Source organism: Hetaerina americana, unplaced genomic scaffold (genome assembly GCF_022747635.1).
Source record: "Hetaerina americana unplaced genomic scaffold, ioHetAmer1.1.p SCAF_18, whole genome shotgun sequence".
Classification (NCBI taxonomy): Eukaryota; Metazoa; Arthropoda; class Insecta; order Odonata; family Calopterygidae; genus Hetaerina; species Hetaerina americana.
Window position 1 is genome coordinate 2,877,985 of NW_027286741.1, and position 19,408 is coordinate 2,897,392.

At 38.3% G+C, this 19,408-nt stretch overlaps 1 protein-coding gene across 1 annotated transcript in view; it reads left to right on the forward strand.

Annotated features, from left to right (window-relative positions):
- The window catches only part of Nox (NADPH oxidase), a 149,246-nt gene that overhangs the window by 114,485 nt on the left and 15,353 nt on the right, over positions 1 to 19,408 (forward strand). Inside the window, exons 12-16 of the mRNA XM_071584338.1 lie at positions 1,612 to 1,828; positions 5,942 to 6,159; positions 10,273 to 10,435; positions 10,657 to 10,822; positions 12,069 to 12,392. Of these exons, the coding sequence (XP_071440439.1) occupies positions 1,612 to 1,828; positions 5,942 to 6,159; positions 10,273 to 10,435; positions 10,657 to 10,822; positions 12,069 to 12,392 (1,088 nt within the window). The remainder of the gene's footprint in view (positions 1 to 1,611; positions 1,829 to 5,941; positions 6,160 to 10,272; positions 10,436 to 10,656; positions 10,823 to 12,068; positions 12,393 to 19,408) is intronic.

Below are 19,408 nucleotides of genomic sequence, written 5' to 3' on the forward strand. Positions count from 1 at the left end.
GCAGGCATTTTTTTCTTCATCAAAAAGGAAATTCAATCACAGAAAGCTACAGGCTTTCTCCCTTTGGCTTGCTCATTGAAATTAGCAAAAAGACAGACTCTGCAAATTCTGTACTTTGTTCCCACCCACCAACTACCACCACAGTTGAGACTGTCCTAGGTTCATTCATGGTGAGGCCTTTCACATGACACAAGAATTTTAAGGAATATTGGAATGATCATGCTTCCAGCCACTACCGCAAAGTTACAGTTACTAAAGCCAAAGCCTTTGCAGAAGAAGTTACTGTTGATGCTCAGATGGTATTTAGTCACAAGAAACTGACAGTCAGTCAAATGAAAACAGTAATGGATGAACCCATTTGACCAGTCCGTGTCCATGCACCAACCAGGACATAACCCACCAACTGCATACACCTGTGAGTTGTCACCTTGCAGTTCCCCTGCCACAGCGATAGCAGTGTTGATACGTAACAACAGTGTTGCCTCCTTTCGTGTGGACTGTGTGTTATTGGTGGGTGTTTGGGTTTTATTTGACTGCCCCTTATAATAATATAAGAAAACAAGAACATATTGTTGTTGATAATCTCTACAGTAATGTTTTGTGGTACTCTTTGACTTTCCTCTGAGGGGAAAAGAGCAACATGGAGGTGTATTTCAAGACCTGATCCATTCTCAAATGAATGCTGCAGGCCATGCTGGGCCCGTGGATTTTAAAGGATTGAGGATGGAAGGACTAGAGATTTTGGATTGGAGGGGATTGATAAAGTTGTATACTGGATGATTGGAGGGAAAAGGTTTTGGTTCGTGAAGTGATGAGACTGAATTGAAGTGCTGTGGTGTTGTATTCTTTGAAAAGTTAGAATGAAAGGACTAAAGACTATGATGATTGAACCAATCAGAAAAAGGAATGTTAAAGTGAATTAAATAGCTAGATTGGAATCAACAGTGATGGTTCACTGATGCTGCTGCCATGATGGATAACGACCCCTAATGGTGTAATATAATCTTTGAAAGAAAGCCATTGGTATTCACTTTATATGCATTGCATGACACATGGTTGTATATTTGATTGATTATTGTATATTCTTAAGTATTACTAATTTGCATTGATTTTACAACAGGCATTCTGTTATTGCACCAGGATATTTTTATGATTCTTTTTTTAACTTTTATTTTTTCACATTACAGGTGATCAAGTGCTATATTTATGTAAGTTATGGCCATTTGGTACATCAGAGATAATTTTGTATAAAATGGTCAAACAACTCAATCTAGTACAAAAGATAAAATGGTACAATTGATAGCTTTTCAAATGCTTTCACCAAAAAAATGTCAACTACCTTGTAGTTGCTCCTTTGTCTTGATCCAAAATTATCCTGTCATTACGTAAATCTTTATAATCAATTGAGGAAATACATCATCCAATCTTGGGAATGGCAATAGGTATTCATAGTTGCTAATCTTGCTTTGGTTATAATAGATCACCAGGAGCAAGAGCTATGTTTCATGCACACTAGCAACAAGATTATTGATTGAAATAGAGGAAAGTGATAGCAGGAAGTAACTAGGATGTGGTCATTAAAGGAAAAAAATATTGATTCATTATTTTTAGACTCCTTGTGGCTCCATGTGCGCGCAGTTGGACAATGGACGAACCGCTTGTATGACTACTTTGAGAAAGAGCAGGAGAGGTTGCATGCAGAAGAGGCATGCACCACAACAGCCACCATCGTACCAGCAGCAGAGGGGCCAAGGGCCATCAGCCCTCTGGTTAGGGAGCCGCAGAACCCTCCATCAATGAAGGGAAAAGGCCTGAGGAGATTTCAAATGTAAGCACACAGAGTGTAAGGGTTGGTAACCAAACAGTTGAGGAGACATGCTGTTGCTTCATCAAATCCAAATGAGGCCAATTCGGCATTTTTCATAAGATTCTATGGATGAAAAAATATTTTCTAAAGCGCTCATGAAGTTTTACGTGCATTCATGAATACTTGTAACTGCTGTCTATTCTCAGTGAAAGTGGAAACCAGGTAATAATGGCAAGTGAATTCTAATGCTTTCCATTTGCCTCAGATATGCCATTATTAACTGTTCCTTGTGTATATTTGGCCATTAGTCTACTTCAAAGGTGTTCTGCTCAAATAGATGACAAGAGAATTGTTCTGCTTCTTATACTGCAGTGACCCCCTTTCCTAATTAATTACAGAAAGGAACCCTCCATTGAGTCAGTACTGTGCTAGTGATTTTGTGTTTCCTCTTACCGTTCTCTGAGATGTCATCACTTGTCTGAATCAATGTTATTAATTGATTCCTCATAAGATAACAAAATGCATTTTTTCCACCCTAGGCTTTCTCATGCATTATGGCTGTGGTGAATGTAATCATAAGATTCTTCCAGTCAATTCCTTTAAGTTTCTATTATGCATTTGAGAGTTATTTCCTAACAATGGCGCCCATGCCATTTGCTTAACAATACCATCATGGCATTGGCTACATGAACTGGCATCAGAAGCTGTTCCATAAAAGTTGCTGATGCCATTTCTGGATGGTACCTGAGTGTCAGGCAGGTGAGTCCATGACATAATGGTATCCCTGAAATATATGGTTTGTATAAAAGTATTGGGAAAAGTTTAGGAAAAATAGATTAATTTCAGATATTGCTGCTATGCCTCAAAATTCTTCAAAGTGCACCCCTTGAGTGGCCACACACTTTTGCCCTTGTGGCTTTTCCACAACTCGAAGGCTCCCTGGTAGGTGGATTCCAGAAGGTACTTAAGGGTATTCATGCTAGCTTCCTTGATGGCACTTAGGGTCCCATGGTGGTATCCTTTGAGGGAGGTTTTCACTTTTGGGAATAGGAAATAGTCTGCTGGTGCCAATGCCGGACTGTAAGGGGGTTAGGGAATCATTGCGATGCTGTTGCAGAAGGCCTTTGCAAACAGACACTTGACTCTACTCTTTTGGTCGTCCGTGAAGACCTTTGGAACCAGTTAAGTGCAGATCTTTCGCATCGCCAACTTCTCAGTGATAATGATGTGCACTGTCATCTTATCAATGCCAATCTGTGATAATGCACACACTTAACTGACAGTCTGAATTCAGCACTTCATGCACATCTCAGGAAAAAATTATTACTGATGCTGTCTATACAAACCTTGTAGCATCAACAAGTGCATTGCTCCATGTTCATAACTTGTCAGTATTGTCACATTTAAAACATTAAAATGCCCAATAATTCAGGGAATTGATGTGACTTAATTTTGACTCCATTAGCTATTGGTTGTAAAATGATGAGTTGTAATAATTCTAATGAGAAGGCCATGGGATCAATCAAACCATTTCATGGTGTTTGATGAAAATTTTGTCTGCTGTTTTTGAGTTCTCCACGGACATTATTATGCTGAAGGCTGTTTGAGAGGTAAGAATGTTAGGCAAGCAAGAAAGGAGTAGGAAATGGATAGACATGCTGGATGGAATGAAGTATGTGTATTTGAAGAGGGTGTTATTGAAGTGTCAGATGTCAGGTTGTGTTTTGTTAGGAGAGGTAGGTGTGAAGGTAAGGTGGAAATTTCTCGCACTGGCACAGAGATGGCGTTCCAATCAGCGAAAATTGATTCCTGCCTGGATGCACATGTCATTAGTTCACATGACAAGTTTCAACCTGTTCTATCTAGTAGTTTGTTTACATATATTGTAGCAGTGGCCATTTTTGGTGTTTTTTATTAAAATGGAAAAACTTGAATTTCATGCAGTCATAAAATTCTTCTTTTGGATGGATTAACCACTGGGGAAATTTGTCCGAAGTTGAAAAAAGTGTCTCTCTGCTCCTTAAGGGCATGGGGATGTGGGAAGAAAGGGTGCAAAACATCTTGCACAAAGAATTAGGGATGCAAAAGCTCTGCACATGGTGGGTGCCTGATTTGCTGAATACCAGTCAAAAGCAAATGCTGAAATGATTTTTCCAGCAGTGTTTGAACCGATTCAAGAGGGAACCAACCGATTTTGTGTGGCAATTTGTCACCATGTGCAGAGAGACATGGGTCCACCACCACACGCCCGAAACAAAACAACAGTCGAAGCAGTGGGTGGTTTAGTGCCAAAGAAAGCAAATTTGATCACATCTGCCGGAAAGGTCATGGCGTGTCTTTTGGGATGTGAAAGGGCTCCTGTTATTTCATTGCCTTAAAAATGGTCAGGAAAACTACAGACAAACATTATTCCAACCTTCTTGATCAGCTGGATGCCAAAATTTGCGAGAAAAGGTCTGGCTTAAAAAGAAAAAAAATCATCTTTCACCAGGACAACCTGTTGTCACCTGCTCACAAAGGTGTGTTGTGGATGGGAAAACTATGGGATCAGAGGTGCGATTTGCTTGGCCGTCCCCCCTTTCTCCTGATATAGCACCCTCAGACTTCCATCTGCTCCCGAACTTGAAGAAATTTGTTTCTTCGCATCCAATGAAGTAACTGGAGGCCCGTGGATGGATATTTTCACAGCCTCTCAGACTATCACTTCCAGGAAGGAATACTGATGTTGGAGAAATGCTGGATCAATTGTGTTGAAATCAAGGGAGATTATGCAGGAAAATAAAATAATTTTTTAACTGAGGCCGAGAACTTTTCACCTTACCCTTGTAAATGTATCCTTGTACCATTGTATAGAATGTGTCCATCCAAAACCTGCATCAACTGGTAGAATACCAATAACAATAATAATGGACATAAATTGTTTAACTAATATATATACCTGCATGTCATCAGTTGAGGTGTACCTAAGATTTAAACAATCTGCAACTTTTGACTCAAAAATGCACCAATTTTATGAATGGCATTTCATAGCAAATGATAATCAGCCATATTAATATTAATAATAATAATGCATTTATTTGTCCAGAGATTTGTTGCATATTCATACATACACAGATATAGGACACATCAGACAAACCTAGGGAAGTTGGTTTGTTATATTCAATGAAATGTATTTCCATAATGTAATCAATTCATTATATTCTTTGTGGAATGGATTATGAATTTCATAATTGTTAGGTAAATTTTAAAAATAGCATTTTGAACAAAGGCAACTTTTACTCAGACTAAAATCTAAATCACCTTGGCGCTGCCACTGGGTGCAGTAGAAGAATGGTGGGAATATTTAAAAAAAATAATGAAAGCTGCAAAGAAAGCAATAGGAATGATAAATGGGAAAATGTTTAAGAAGCCTTGGATTGCAGGAGAGATGATTAGAGAGACAAAAGAAAGGAGGGCATTGAAGAATGTGAACACAGAATCTAGGAGAAGGAAGTACAAAGAAGCAATAACCACTCATTGTGCAGAATCTACAAAATTATCTTTATGTTCTTTACAGTTCCTTTATCAATTAGTTTTTCCAATATTAACTATATTACATTAGTATGATATTTGTTATAAATACATATTTATTTTCTTCACATTCTTTTGCATGAATGCTACTTTCAGAGCTGTATCCAAAAGAGGACCATTGAATATGTATAGCCTTCTTATATGCCACATGAAGGACTGTGTTATGCTATCTGAACAGGCAATCGAAGAATTACATTTTCTCAGGTTTCATCTCAAGTTTTTGCATTTCCTAGGAATCACCGCATAAATAGTGCTGCTGACTGCATTGGTTCAAAGTTGATCATTTTTTTTGTGGTGTGCTGCTCAGTTTTGATTGTGATTTTCATCCAATGTAGAAATTTCCAGGATGATTAACTGTGTAAACCTGGGACTTAATGTATAACATACCACAGAATTCATCGAGTTTGAGTTTATACGTTGTTATAAAATTTGTTGTCACAACATGTCCCAATGGCATAATAGATCTCGTTTAAAAATACCAATTGGTTGTTTGGAGGATGATAAATGTGACTGGATTTGTTTGTTCCCCTGATTGCAACATTTGCCTCATTTTTGTGCGAACAGGTCAATTGAGAGGAAGCTGGGGAGGGGTGTGCCGGAGACAACCGGCAGGGGGACGGCAGGGAGTGGCAGCATCAAGGCAGTTGGGTTCCGCAAAGTTGGAGGGGATGGCTTTGTGAACGAGGGATTCATAGGCTGTGGTGAGGGTAGGGAGTCTCTAGCTCTGACTCCCTGTGCACCAGAAGGCATGGATGCCAAGGGACTGAGAATTAGAGCTGAAGGTATTTCAATGTGTAGCAGAAGCTGTGTTGGATCGTGGTTACATAAATGGCCATGCCTTTCATTGCCATCTGTTTTCCTTGCATTAAGTCATATTTCTGTTGGCTCTGAAGTTTCCGTGATATTTATCAGTAAAACTTCTCTCCATTTTTGAATCTTATTCTTTGACCACTGGTGTTGTTGACAACAGTTTTACGGGTATTGCAACCAGTGCCTTCAGGTTGAAAGTGTTGGATTGAAGTTTAGGCCTGTCTTTATCTAAGGTTTCCAAGGAGCTAGCTGCTTCCTGGTTGGCTCTTTTTCAAAGTACAATTTGCAGGCTTTTTATCATCTGTCTTCTCTATTAATAGTTAGCAAATGTGATTGCTTCCTGTGTTAGCCTGGGAGAGCATCTTTTCTCTTTAGAGATGGCACTTGTTGCGTCAAAAAGAATGTGTTGGCTAGGTTCACTCCAGGCCACATGTTCCATGATGGTGGAAACTTGAAATTATTTCTTTATTTGTGGCCCTCTGGTGTTCCTTCAGCTGTACTTTCAAGGCTCTGCAAGCATTATTTCAAGATCTTGCTAGACGACCATAACTTCAATTCGACACCTTTGACCTGAAGATGCTGGTTGGAACATTAGTGAAACTGTTGTCAAAAATGTCAGCATAGGTGGTGACGACCCGAAAAATGGTGAGAAGTTCTGAGGTAATGTTTCTGTTGTGCACTTTTGCATTGAATTTTACAATGGATCATGTGAACAACTTTTTCTAGTTGTTTGTATTCATTTAATTTAGTGAAGTGATCATGAATTGTCAGTGGAAGAACTAACGAGTTGCTGCATTCTTAGCAAAGGTAGGCTTTTGATTGTCCCTAAAATTAGAATTCGTTTACCTTCCATGAAATCTTGTTCACATGCATTCATTCAACTTCCTCTTGTCCATTATAATATGTCTGTTGTCTGTTCCATGAGTACACTTTCCTGGGGGAGTAGTGGTTGGAGGGAAACTTCGTAACTGAATGGTCATATTGAGCTTCAATAATGGCAGGCAGTTAAATCCTAGTTTTTTCATTGTAGACTGTGTTGATTTGTCAAAAAACAGAATATTACAACTTTAAATAATTGAAACAATTTTTCACTCCAAGAAAATTTCTTGGAATTGTACAATGGCACAAAAAGACTCGTAGAAAAATTTTAGTTTAGTATTTGATGAGTTATTTATGGACTATCATGAAATAAACACATCAGCCATTGCAAAATGTAGAACTATATATTTCCATTCTGCCCATGGCAGTGATTTTTTTTGTTTGTATATTCAGATAAGTTGCAAAGTGTTTATAGCGAAGTATTCGAAACTCAAATAAGCATTCATTACAGTTGGTCTGTGATTGCCGCTTACGTATGCCTCATGTGATATACTCTGTTTTTTTTTAATTATTTCAAGTTGCGCTGCACTATTTGCATGTTTCACAGGAATAATTAAGGTGTGTGCTTGCCTTACTTTCAGTGTGTTTGAGAATGAATTATGAAAATAATGTGGCCCAAGTGTGCTTTTAATGAGAATTCCAAGACTTGGGCCATTGAAGCATTTACAGTGCACTCCAGAAGCTTTTTTTAAGGAGACAAACTACCTCCTCCTCCTGTAGCCAGTATTTTTGGATAGTCATTGCAACCTTTCCACAGAAGTCATGGTACAGTGTGCTTCTTTTGCAATGCTGAACAGCAGTAGGAGAGCCAAATTATAATTAAAAATGAAGATGGAGAATTTTCATGGAATTAATTGGTTAATGACATCATACAAATGTCCATAATTTTTAATTTTCATTGACCCACAATATGAAAATATTATAAGTCATTCATACATTCTTACTGTTACTGTACATGACAATTAGTGATGTCATATCAGTGTGCTTGAAACAAAAATAACTTCAGTGTACGAGGGCGGTTCAATAAGTACCCGTGTTTGACAAAGAGCATTCCTGAGGGAAGTTTATGTCATCATCATGTGCTGCCATCTATCAAACGATGGTGAAATAAATTTCAGACTGATTTAAAGGTTAGTTTGGATTTGGCAGCCATTCGAGCAAGACAAGTTTCGTGATTTTCGCTAAGATGGAGAAAGAGCAGTATCGTTCGGTAATTTGCTTTTTGTTTTTGGATGGGAAGAAATGCGAGGAGATGAAAGCAAAGTTGGATACTGTTTATGCGGACACTTCGCCATCTATGACCACAGTTAGATATTGGTTCAACAAATGTAAACCTGGGCAAACATCTGTTTTTGATTAGGAGCGACCAGGATGCCTGGCAGACATGGTTACTGAGGAAATCATTCAAAAAGTTAATGCCATGATTCTCGCTGATTGACGAACAAAAGTGCACGAAGTAGCCGAGGCCGTGGGTGTGTCGACCGGAATGGCAATTAATATTTTACATGATAAGTTGGCGATGAAAAAATTGTCGGCCCCATGGGTGCCGCGATTGCTCACGGTGGACAACAAGCTGATCCCAAGTTGTCGCCGCCAAACTGCATGAACTACGTTATGAATTGCTGCCACACCCCCCGTATTCACTCGATCTGGCTCCCTGTGACTTTTTCTTATTCCTTAACATGAAGAAATGGCTTGCGGGAAAAAAATGTAGCTCAAACGAGGAAGTTATCGCCGAGACAGAGGTGTATTTTGGAGAGTTCGACAAATCCTATATTTTTGAGGGGTTAAAAACATGGCCGGAATGTTGGGATAAGTGTATCTCTTTAAAAGGGGACTATGTTGAAAAGTAAAAAAAATATTTTTGAAAAAATGGTTTCTTCATTTCTAACACGGGTACTTATTGAACCGCTCTCGTACACCAATGCAAATGGTTTTTATCTATGACATCCTGATTTATTTGTGCAGAGTAATGAAGTCACCCTTTCTTTGATCTTGTTCACACCAGATTTATTTGCCAACTTCTTCATGTTGAGCAAAGTTGTTGGAAGCATTCAGACTAGCAGAGAGCAGATTTATCATGATATTATATCATAGCTCTTAGGTGCTCTCAATACCCTTCTTGCGTCAAACCCTGAAAAACTCTCTTGTTGCTTCCCTCTCAATGGAATGAGATTCTTGGTCTCCCTCAATTACAAATTTTACACCTCAATAACCTACCAGCAGATACAAACATATTATAAGCTCTTTTTATTTGTTTATTTAATTCAATTGTCTGTGCATGTAAAAGTGTCCCAGATAACAGAACATCTTCATTGTGCTTCTAAACAAACTACGTAAACAAAAATTTGCCACAGCACCTATTATCTTATGTGGTGTTGTGGTGTGAACTTGATATCTCTCTCTATGCATGTCTCTTTCATAAACAATTAAGTTTTATTTTAATTTATTTTTTATTTTATTACCTAATATTTATTCACTTTCTTATTAAAATCATATGAAGTAACAGAGCTCTCTCTATATAAGAGCAGCAGCACATAGTGTGTTTAATGTTATGTGTAACTATACTATCCAGGGGAAATCCAATTTGCACTTTAGTAAATTGTACTAATCAAACTCATACTAAATGAGACATCACTGTGGTTTTCAATGCACTATTTGCTTTAGGTTTTATTGCAATTAATATTCTCCCATTTTGACCTGCAGAGGATCCTTAATACATATAATATACCAAGCTTGAGTAAGCTAGCTATAAGTAAAGTATCATTTTAACATAAGACACTGTCCCTGGAACTCTATAATTATGATTATAATCAAATATTAAAAGGGAAAGCTATTGAACAACAGTATTTAACCTTAAAGAGAAATGAGTTGGTGAGAATGTATTTGAGATGTGAATTTGGAATTACTCTTTACATTTATGTTGTATTGCTTGATGTAGATTTCCACAGAAAGAAAAATAAAACTACTATAAAATTAAAAAAATTGTAAAAACAGATAAAAATTGATTGTAATTCTACTAAAATATTCAATTGGCAAACTGTAAATCAGGATTCAAATTTGTTGCAAAATATGATGATTAACCTTTGAGATCCAGGGTTCAATGGAGAAAGGCAAGGTTTGATCCATTTTTGGCTTTGACCAATCCCTGCTCCAAAGTATTTCATTTGTCATCTAGCGGGCAGAAACTGTTTTATCTCTTCTAGATGGCAGCACCCTTATCCCTGGTGGAATTCCCAAGGGGAGGAAAATGACCCCTGACCAGAAGCTGCACCATTTGTTGCTCACAGGGTCCAAAATGCCATTGGCCAAGTCACTCTCAATGCCAGACATGCAATCCAGGGCTCAGAAGCGCGAGAGGATTATGGCGTGAGTGATTGCTTTTTCTTAAGCATAACCTCATCAAACTCAGTGAATGCTTTTTACTCTGGTTATTTTTTTAAGCCACCTTTGCTATGCTGAAATGAAGTGCATGCATAATATTATTGACTCTACACCTCTGAAATTACCATATATTTTCCATGAGAAAGTGTTTCATTTTGGAATTGATTAATTACCGTTGCGCTAATTATTTTGATTTTTCACTCCAGATTGAGAGAATATATGAGATCAGAATCGGAGAGGAGCTTTGATGAAGTTCAGGTTCGACGTGCTAGAATGCAGTCACTTGGATTGGCTTATTTGAGTCCACAGAACAAGTGCGTTGCCCAGAGCTTCAGGTATATGCGCCACAAGCCAACAATCATTGCCTTTAAGGTGAGATAATGTAGAAAATGGCACATCTTTAGCTTGCAGTCTATTAGATCCTGTTAATTTAACCACCGTGGACATGAATGGAGGTTGAGGGTCAGTGCATCACAGTAAAAACCCAGGATGCTGTAATTACACATTTAATTCTTGTGAATCATTTTTCAGAAATGAATTAAAACTATGAAAATTTTAGCAAAAGTTTGGTCAACCTTAGCACTCATATTTATGTAACCATGGATTTTGAATTCCATATTTTGTGATTCTTTACTTTTATATAATGCAGTGTGGTCCCTAAACTCTCCCTGAATATATACTATACCATAAACGCAGTAATCAACCCAAAGGTTGGTTGGGTAGGTAATGGTAGAGTTCACCCAGTACTAAGCCCTATGCAGTGTGTAAAATTCATACATTAGCAGGATATTAAGGGGGGCCTGTTCCTTTCCCTGCACTGGTTATGGTTTCTCAGGAAGACCTGGTACTCAAAAAATCACATAGCTTGACCCCCTAAGTACATATAATGTCTAAAATTTTTTAAAATTAATTCTTTTGATTAGTACGTCCATAATTAAGTTTCATTAAAATTTATTTGAAAAAGTTCAATTTTTTGTTGAAGAAGTGAATTACTTGCTTCATGTGGTGTAGGAAACTTTTGCACTGAACAACTGGAAAAAAGATAAAATATTTAAATACTGTTTTCATCCATTTCAAGATAAACTTGCAATCAAAATTTATTTTTTGCTAAGTGGAATAGTGGATTAGTTAGGGTTTACTGTGTGCTGAAAAGTCATATGAATTAGCTAATAAGTGATTATTAATTCAACATCAGTAACAAGTAGTACTCAATATACTTCTAATCAGTCCATTAGCCCTCATTTGTATACGTGAGTCATCAAATGGGATTGAGCTCCACCAAAACCTGGTACTACTTAAAGTTGGTCACAGTGAAACATTTACAGAAAGAATATAAAAGCCCATTAAAGTATCATAGTATTCAGGTCCTAGCAAATCTAATGCGTAACTCATATAAGAGTGGGCTGTGATCAATTGAGAATTAGTTTCCAAAAACTAGACACTGCTTGGGTTTGCCACATGAGTATATTTTAAAAAATCTTTTATCTTCTCTGAAGGCAACTGTCGTAAATAAATGCATTTACTCATGAAACCATTAGTTGTCATAGCTATTTGGATGTGATGATTATAGGGTAAAGAGTGGCCAACGTTTAAGGTTCTACTTAATCTTCCTTTGCAGACCCCAACCCAGGACAACAATGCCAACAGCCCTGCCAGTTCAAATGGAATCTCATTGATGACCGCCAAGGGGAGGAGGAAGTCACCCGCCTCCATGGCCCCATCATCTGCTCGCAAGGGCAGCTGCCCAGAGTCAATAGCAGAAGAGGGCAGTGTGGTTGGGGTTGTGAAGCAACCAGGGCAAGAAGGCACCGTTAGTGGCATGGCAATGGTGCAGGGGTCCACTCTAGGGACCAGCCAAGCAGAGGGTCATGACCTTCCATTGTCTTACCAGCTGGGAGGAAAAAGTTTGGCTGTGGGATATCCAATCGGGAAGCCATTGGAGGTGAGTGCAATGCATGGGGCAGAATTATTAATTAAATTATACCTGATATTTAGTAATTAAAAATAATTATTAATACAATTATAACTGATTGTCAGTAATCTGTTTGAAATTAAATCTTGGCATGATTAGAATCTTGTCATTAAATTGAGAATATGAAAACAGATTGTCGCTAAGCTTTTGGAATGTGAACAATGACCAAATAATGAGAAATCACATAACATTTGTGTAATTGTTGTTGGTGGGCTATCTGGGCCTAAGTTGGATTGGTATGTAGATTGGTTAAGAGAAAAGGTTTAGAGCATTCACATAGCTCAGGATCAAAAGGAAGGGGATCACAATGGTGCAGTGGCTAATGTACTGGTCTCCCATCCAGAGAGCCCAGGTTCGAATCCTGGAGTTGGCAGATCTTTTCCAGTGGTATCCAGATCCCTACTTCAAGTGCTTTGTGGAGAGCACTTTGAGTGAGTACGATGTCCGTCGAATGGGACGTTAAACTGTGGACCCGTTGGCACCTTTTGTTAGGAGTAAGCTAATGCTGATGCCGGGTTTATCTCCACCCTTCCTCCTTTCCCATTCATCCCTAATGGCTGTCAGTTGCCTCCCCTAATATCTACTGCTACTACTACCCAGTTATGCACCGATGCAGAAACTCGTCAGGATTGCGAAATAAAAGTGCCAAACCAGCCTTTGAATCAACCACATGATATAATTTATTACTACTACTACATATCAAAAGTAAATAACCCAAGAAAACTAGAATGATGGCTGTGGGTAGGGTGGCTGCAATGATTATTGGGGGGGAGGAGTGGGCATTATTGTGGTTGAGATGTTGTTAGAAGATGATTGCTGTGTTTCACTCGCATTCTGCAATCAGATGCTGTTCACCTGCGGTGAGTGATGTGGTGCCACTGGTGCATCCCGTTTTATTTAGTCTTTTGTGTTGTTTCAATGTATTTCATGTCATTTTGTTTTGGTACAGAACTGACAACCTAATAAAAGGCTGAAGAGACTTGAACTCATTTTAAGATGCCCACATTCATTTTTGGCCCTGATATCTGATAAAAAATGTATACGTGATGCACAGTTTCATAAAATTGATGTTTTTCTATGGCTTTCACTCAATCTTCAAGGAGATGAGTAAGCTCAAAGCACCTTGAGATTTCATTGAAACCATTTGCTTACAATCCCAGGATACCCAAGTAGTTGAAGCAATTGTCTCAAGAAACCATTCCTTTTTAACTTCTTACCAGGATGCTTTGATTTCTTGTGCTGTATTAACACATTGTAATTAGCCATAAAAATATGATCAGATATTTGTCACATTGGTGTTTGGAAACTGCTCAAGTAATATGGCAACACGTTGGGTAGAGGTGACTGGTGTAAGAGTGAATTTATACAGGGTGTTGTGCAAAAATCTGGGCAAATTAAACAATTAAAAAAATATTTTTATACTACAAAAATGAAAATGTTTGCAAAATTTTTTTCACTAAATTGTTTGTATGATCATAAACAACAAATTTATTCAATTTATCCCCCACTTACTTCAATGATACCCTCCATCCTTGGTCTGAAGCGTTCACAGGCCCATTTTAACGCACCACGGTCAATATTGGCAAATGTCATTTCAATAATGGCTCTAAATGATGCAATGTTTGCATGTCTGGACTTGTTGATGACCTTTTCAACCACGCTCCACACATAGAAGTCCAATGGATTTAAATCTGGGCTGTTGGGAGGCCAGGATTGTTTGGACCAAAACATATTGATGCTATCCAACAACCAATTTTGCACCAAATGACTCGGATGGAATGTATGGCATTCTAGATGACACAGTTTCCATTCGCGGCTTCACTTCATTTGTCAGAACATGCAAATAAACTTTTTTGCTGATATTTTATTCTTTGCTTAAAAACTGAAGTGGCATGACATCACCCTCACTGGACACAATGCTTAGCACATTAACATTTGCCGGAAATTTCGTTCTTGAAACAATAGGGGCATCTTCAAGGCCGTGGGCAAACCAGCCATCATTCTTACAATTGGTTTTAGCGTCCACATTAAAAAATACTTCATCAGAAAAAAATCTGATTCATCCAACAGCATTGTTTTCAAAGCCACACAAAAGCAGGTTGCATTGTTCGACTCACTTGGCCTTGGTGACTTTGGAAAGCATCTGTCTTACTTCATTGGTGTACGACATGTAGCGGAGACCGTGCTCAATGATTCGATGCATAGTGTTTGCACTCACACTGAAAACCAATGACAATTTTTGGTTGATTGCACTGGGTCCTCAAAAATGAACTCCAGAGTCCGTTGGATGACACTGGTCGTCCTGGCAACGTACTCCTTCGAGTGAGTTTTCCTTGCTGGTGTTGTAAAACGGTTATCCAACTTTTCCGACTCATTATACTTACCAATGACATCATATACCATCGATCTGGGGTAACCAGAGGACCAAATAATTTCTGTCACCAAGGGACCAGCACGTGCACTTTCAACAATCGCGGCCATGCGGTTATACACTTGTTCTCATCATTGTGTCTGTTTTGAGGTTATGACTGCTCATTACATACATGTACATCAAGCTTATTTGGACTTAAATCGTGACTTCTACATGTGGTATAAAACAGCCGAAATTTCAAATTTAATTTTGTCTGGCCGCACCCTGTATAAGCCAAAGCTTGTAATACTTTGTAATAGGGCCTGTAGTTGGAAATGCATCACGCAAGAAAACTGTCTATGATTATATCCCTGTCTCCATGGAATGCATTGTGTAATGAACTCTGGTCCTCCTTCACCTGCAACCTGCAACTATACATGTAGTCATCCAATTTCAATTGATTTTGGTTTTCTATTGGTTTTCACAGTGCATGTTAGTGCATTGTAAATGAATAGAATACCACCCATAGCAGTAAAGCCCAAGTTTAAATTCTGTTCGAAAACATGTTCATGGCAACAAAGAACTAACATTTCATTTTCAAGTGATTCATAAAAGGTGTGTTACGTATAGTCATTAGTGTCTCTTAGTTGAAATGTGTTCAACAAATTCAATTGTTTAATGAGTCATACAAAATATTGAAAATACTGCTACTGATGGATATAAGAGTAAACATCATTTTAGCAATAATTTGAAAAAAGTATTTTCATTCGAGCTGTGAAAAATTATGATATTATTGGTTAAATGCACAATTATGTGCAAAGAATAAAATATTTGCAATAGTAGAAGACTAAACATTAGAAAACATTCAGGTAAGTATAAGACTTGGGTGGATAAAGCACACTCTTCTTTTAAGATAATAGATTAACGTCATTTGTTGCATTTGCTTATAACATGATATCACAATGACAGCTTTCTTGACACTGGTTGAACATCACAAATATTTCTCTTTATGTCTCGGTTAAGGCAAGGCAAGTGAAAAATGAAATATGAAGAATAGCTTGGAAGCTTAGATGTTGAGGCAAGAGGATAAACATACAGAGTGCGACACTTAAATCCAGACAAATTTCAATTTGAATTTACACCATATTGTAGTTCCCCACTGGAGGTCGTGATGTGCGTTCTTGAAAACTATAGGCATCTAGTAAACATTCATAACCTCAAAATGGCCGAGATGTTACGCACAAGTGTGGAGCACAATCGAAGAGCCGCTATTAGCGAAAGTGTTCACGCTGGGTGATATATTTCAAAATAGTTCGATTCTTCTTCTGGTACCCCTGATCAACTGTATTGTATGATATTGTGGCTTAGTATAATGCTTCGGAGAAGTCTGGGGAAGGTTTCGCAAACCTCAAATGAGGTTTCCTCACTGGGTTACTGGCTTGTCCTACCGGGTTACGCGTGCTTGTCCTGATTTAAGCGGTGCACCCTGTATATGCTATAGTGATATCAATCTAAAACAATGTATTGCTGCATGGTGAAGTAGAATGTCCACATTGAGAACCTGGAGAAGAGTTTGGTTGAGGGAATTGTGGAGTGCATCAAAGCACCAATAAAAAACTGGGGAGCTAGCCCCACCCGATGTAGGTGAGGGACATGTGCCCTCCTCCTCTTGCCTGCTGACGTGATGAGTGCTTTTAAAAGTTAACTCAAACTAAATTGGAATACAGATTACAAGAAGGTCTTAGAATATTGTTCAGGCAACATATAATTGTAACCAAGGGAGTAAGCCAACCAGATTAAACCTCCGTGATATTTTCTGATGGTTACAGAGATATAATTCATGAAACACCTCCATTGTAGCACTATTGTGATTCTGTGATGATGATCCCTCTTCTCATTGGCAACCGACGAAGGAATGCTTATTTGCTCAAATATGTTCCTCCCTCTTTTACCCTTGCTAAGATTTGCAGCCACCACTCTGTCTATCTATGTACCCTGCATGAAGGAGATATTGATACATTGCGCAGCAGTTTCAAATGGAAGGTCTATCATCTTTTGTTGAGTCAGCTCAGAGAATCACTCTCAATGGGGTGATTGCAAAATTACTTCAAAATACATGTATGCAAGTTTTTGTTTTACAATTAATGAATTTTTAGAAAATTTAATTTAAAAAAATCAAGATTGCAAAAAATCTGTTGACGATATCACTTGCTTGGATTGGATTTACACTTATTTTCAGTGGGTTGTTCAATAAGTCCTTAGGGAAAAGTAGAAAAACAAATTATTTTGGAAAGAATTTATTTTTCAACACAATCTCCTTTCAACTTAACACAATGTTCCCAGCATTTTATTTCTCCAGCTTTTTTAACCCATTCCAGGTCCTCAAAATTGGCATCTGTGTTGACAATGACTCTCTCTCCTCATTTGACGCAAATTGGCATTTGTGGATCCATTTTTTCAAGTTTTGAAATAAAAAAATGCCTATTTGAAGAAGAAGAATATGGTGAATACAGTTTATATTATTATGATACAAACTTAAATTTCATAATTTTTTCCATCAAAACTGTGTAGGTGTGCATCTGTGCACTGTCCTGGTGAAAGAGAATTTTTTTTTGCCAAGTGAGCACTTTTTTTCTGATTTCTTTCCTCAACTGGTTCAGTAATGACACCCAATACTCTCCACTTATTGTTTATCATTTTTGCCAGTAATCGACGTAGATGATACCATTTGCATCCCAAAAATACATGGCCTTATTAGCCAGTTTCACTGTCTCTGCCTTCTTCGGGGCCAGATCACCTGCAGCAACCCACTGTTTTGACTATCCCTTTGTCTCTGGAGTGTAGCACATAGTGTATCTGTGTGTTGTCCACAGTTATGCATTGATTCAGAAACACTCTTAAAACTATTCTTCACTGAGAGCAAGTGTGGCACCCATCTTGCCAAGATATTTTTCTTAAAAAACTGAAAACACTGGGCCTTGTGAATTGCCTTTGAACTCAACTATTTTGTGAACTTTGATTCATCGATCACTCAAAACTATATTGTAGATTTTTTCAATCATTTTAGAGGAAGTCACATCCACTGGACTTCTCGAACAATAGAAAGAGACGTTTTAGGCGTGATATGGTGGAATATCATGTTTAATCGAAAATTGCCAATTTTTAATTAATTCTCAAACAATGTTCATCATGTGTGTGCTCATCATGTACAGTCGCTTTTAAGCTCATTTGCCCATTTTTAAGCAGTCACAAACACTAGAGCAGATGAGCCATGAACTTCATCCATCTCGGCTTTATACTCTTTCATTGTCTTTTAAACCATACTGTTTAATCAATGCACAAAACTTTTTTTCCATTTATCTAAATAAACAAAAGTTGGTTGACTGTGAAAATGAACCCACGTGACGGATACAGTGTAGTGAGAGATGAGGCTCATTGCAAGTAAACCATTTCTGAAACTAAGAGTGCCATCTTTTAGATTTCTAAGAAATTATTGAACAACTCATGCATCAGGATAAAGAAAATGAGGACTTATTTTATGTGATTACTTCTGTGTACTGAATCCATAGGTCAACAATTTTTAATTTTGGGGAAATGTGGCTCACCTTCTTTTATTAAAGTATCTAACATTTACATTTAATATCCTTAACATTCTCTCATGTTGCAAATGTCATGTGTACTGTGCATAGCATTGTGTCATTCCTTATGCTGAAATGTGAAGGTCGGAGACACTAACAAGCATCCCCGTGCATGCTTTTATGTATGCCCTGGCTTCAGTGTGTGGTGGTGCTGTGCTGCTTAATGCTTTGATGATAACTAGGGGCTCTTTGCAGTGCTGAGAAATTGCTTTGGTTCAAGGGCAACCCCCTCACAGCTTCAGGGCAATGGAAAGGTGATGATGGCGACATGACGACAGTTGGGGCATTTATCTCTCGACACTGGCTACCTTGTGGTCGCAGGGCACCCAGAACAATCATCTGCTCCTGTCATGTGCTGCGGATGGCTTGTAAAAGAAAGGAAAGATGCCGTGGACTGATGGTGAGTGGGGCAACTCCTTAATTGGTGCACACTCGCATTGTGTGTATGTATGTAGGTGCATGTGTGGGTATCTTATTGCGCATGAAGTGGTGGTGCCAACTTGAGCCTAGGGCATTGCCATGCTCTTTGTAGGAGGTACATCAAAAGTTTTACTTTCAATGTATATAGTTGGTAGGCTTTGGAGCAATTTGCCTTTTACATATGCTCCTTGATTCAGAGTGAGAGGCCTGGTGGTGTCAAAGTGAGCTTACCTGGTGACAATAGTCGTTGAATAAAATATACAACATATTCTGAAAGCTTGTTATGTAGAACAGTACAGTGACCAGCTACATAGTATTTCCGCTATAGTCCCTAAGGGAAAGGGGCAAGTACTGACATTTTTCCGAAAACAAATGGTGGCAATGTCTCCTTTCCTTCTTCTACCCCTTCTTCCTTCTGCCCTGAACATTGAAACCCCCCTCAGACTTCCCAAGGCCCTCTCCATGAGAGCGGACCTACTGGAATCGCAAGTGGCTGCAGAGAATACCTTGCAGTCTTATTCTTTCTGCATGGGCTGCTGATTGAATTCTTTTGTCTCTGAAATCATATGCCATCTTGT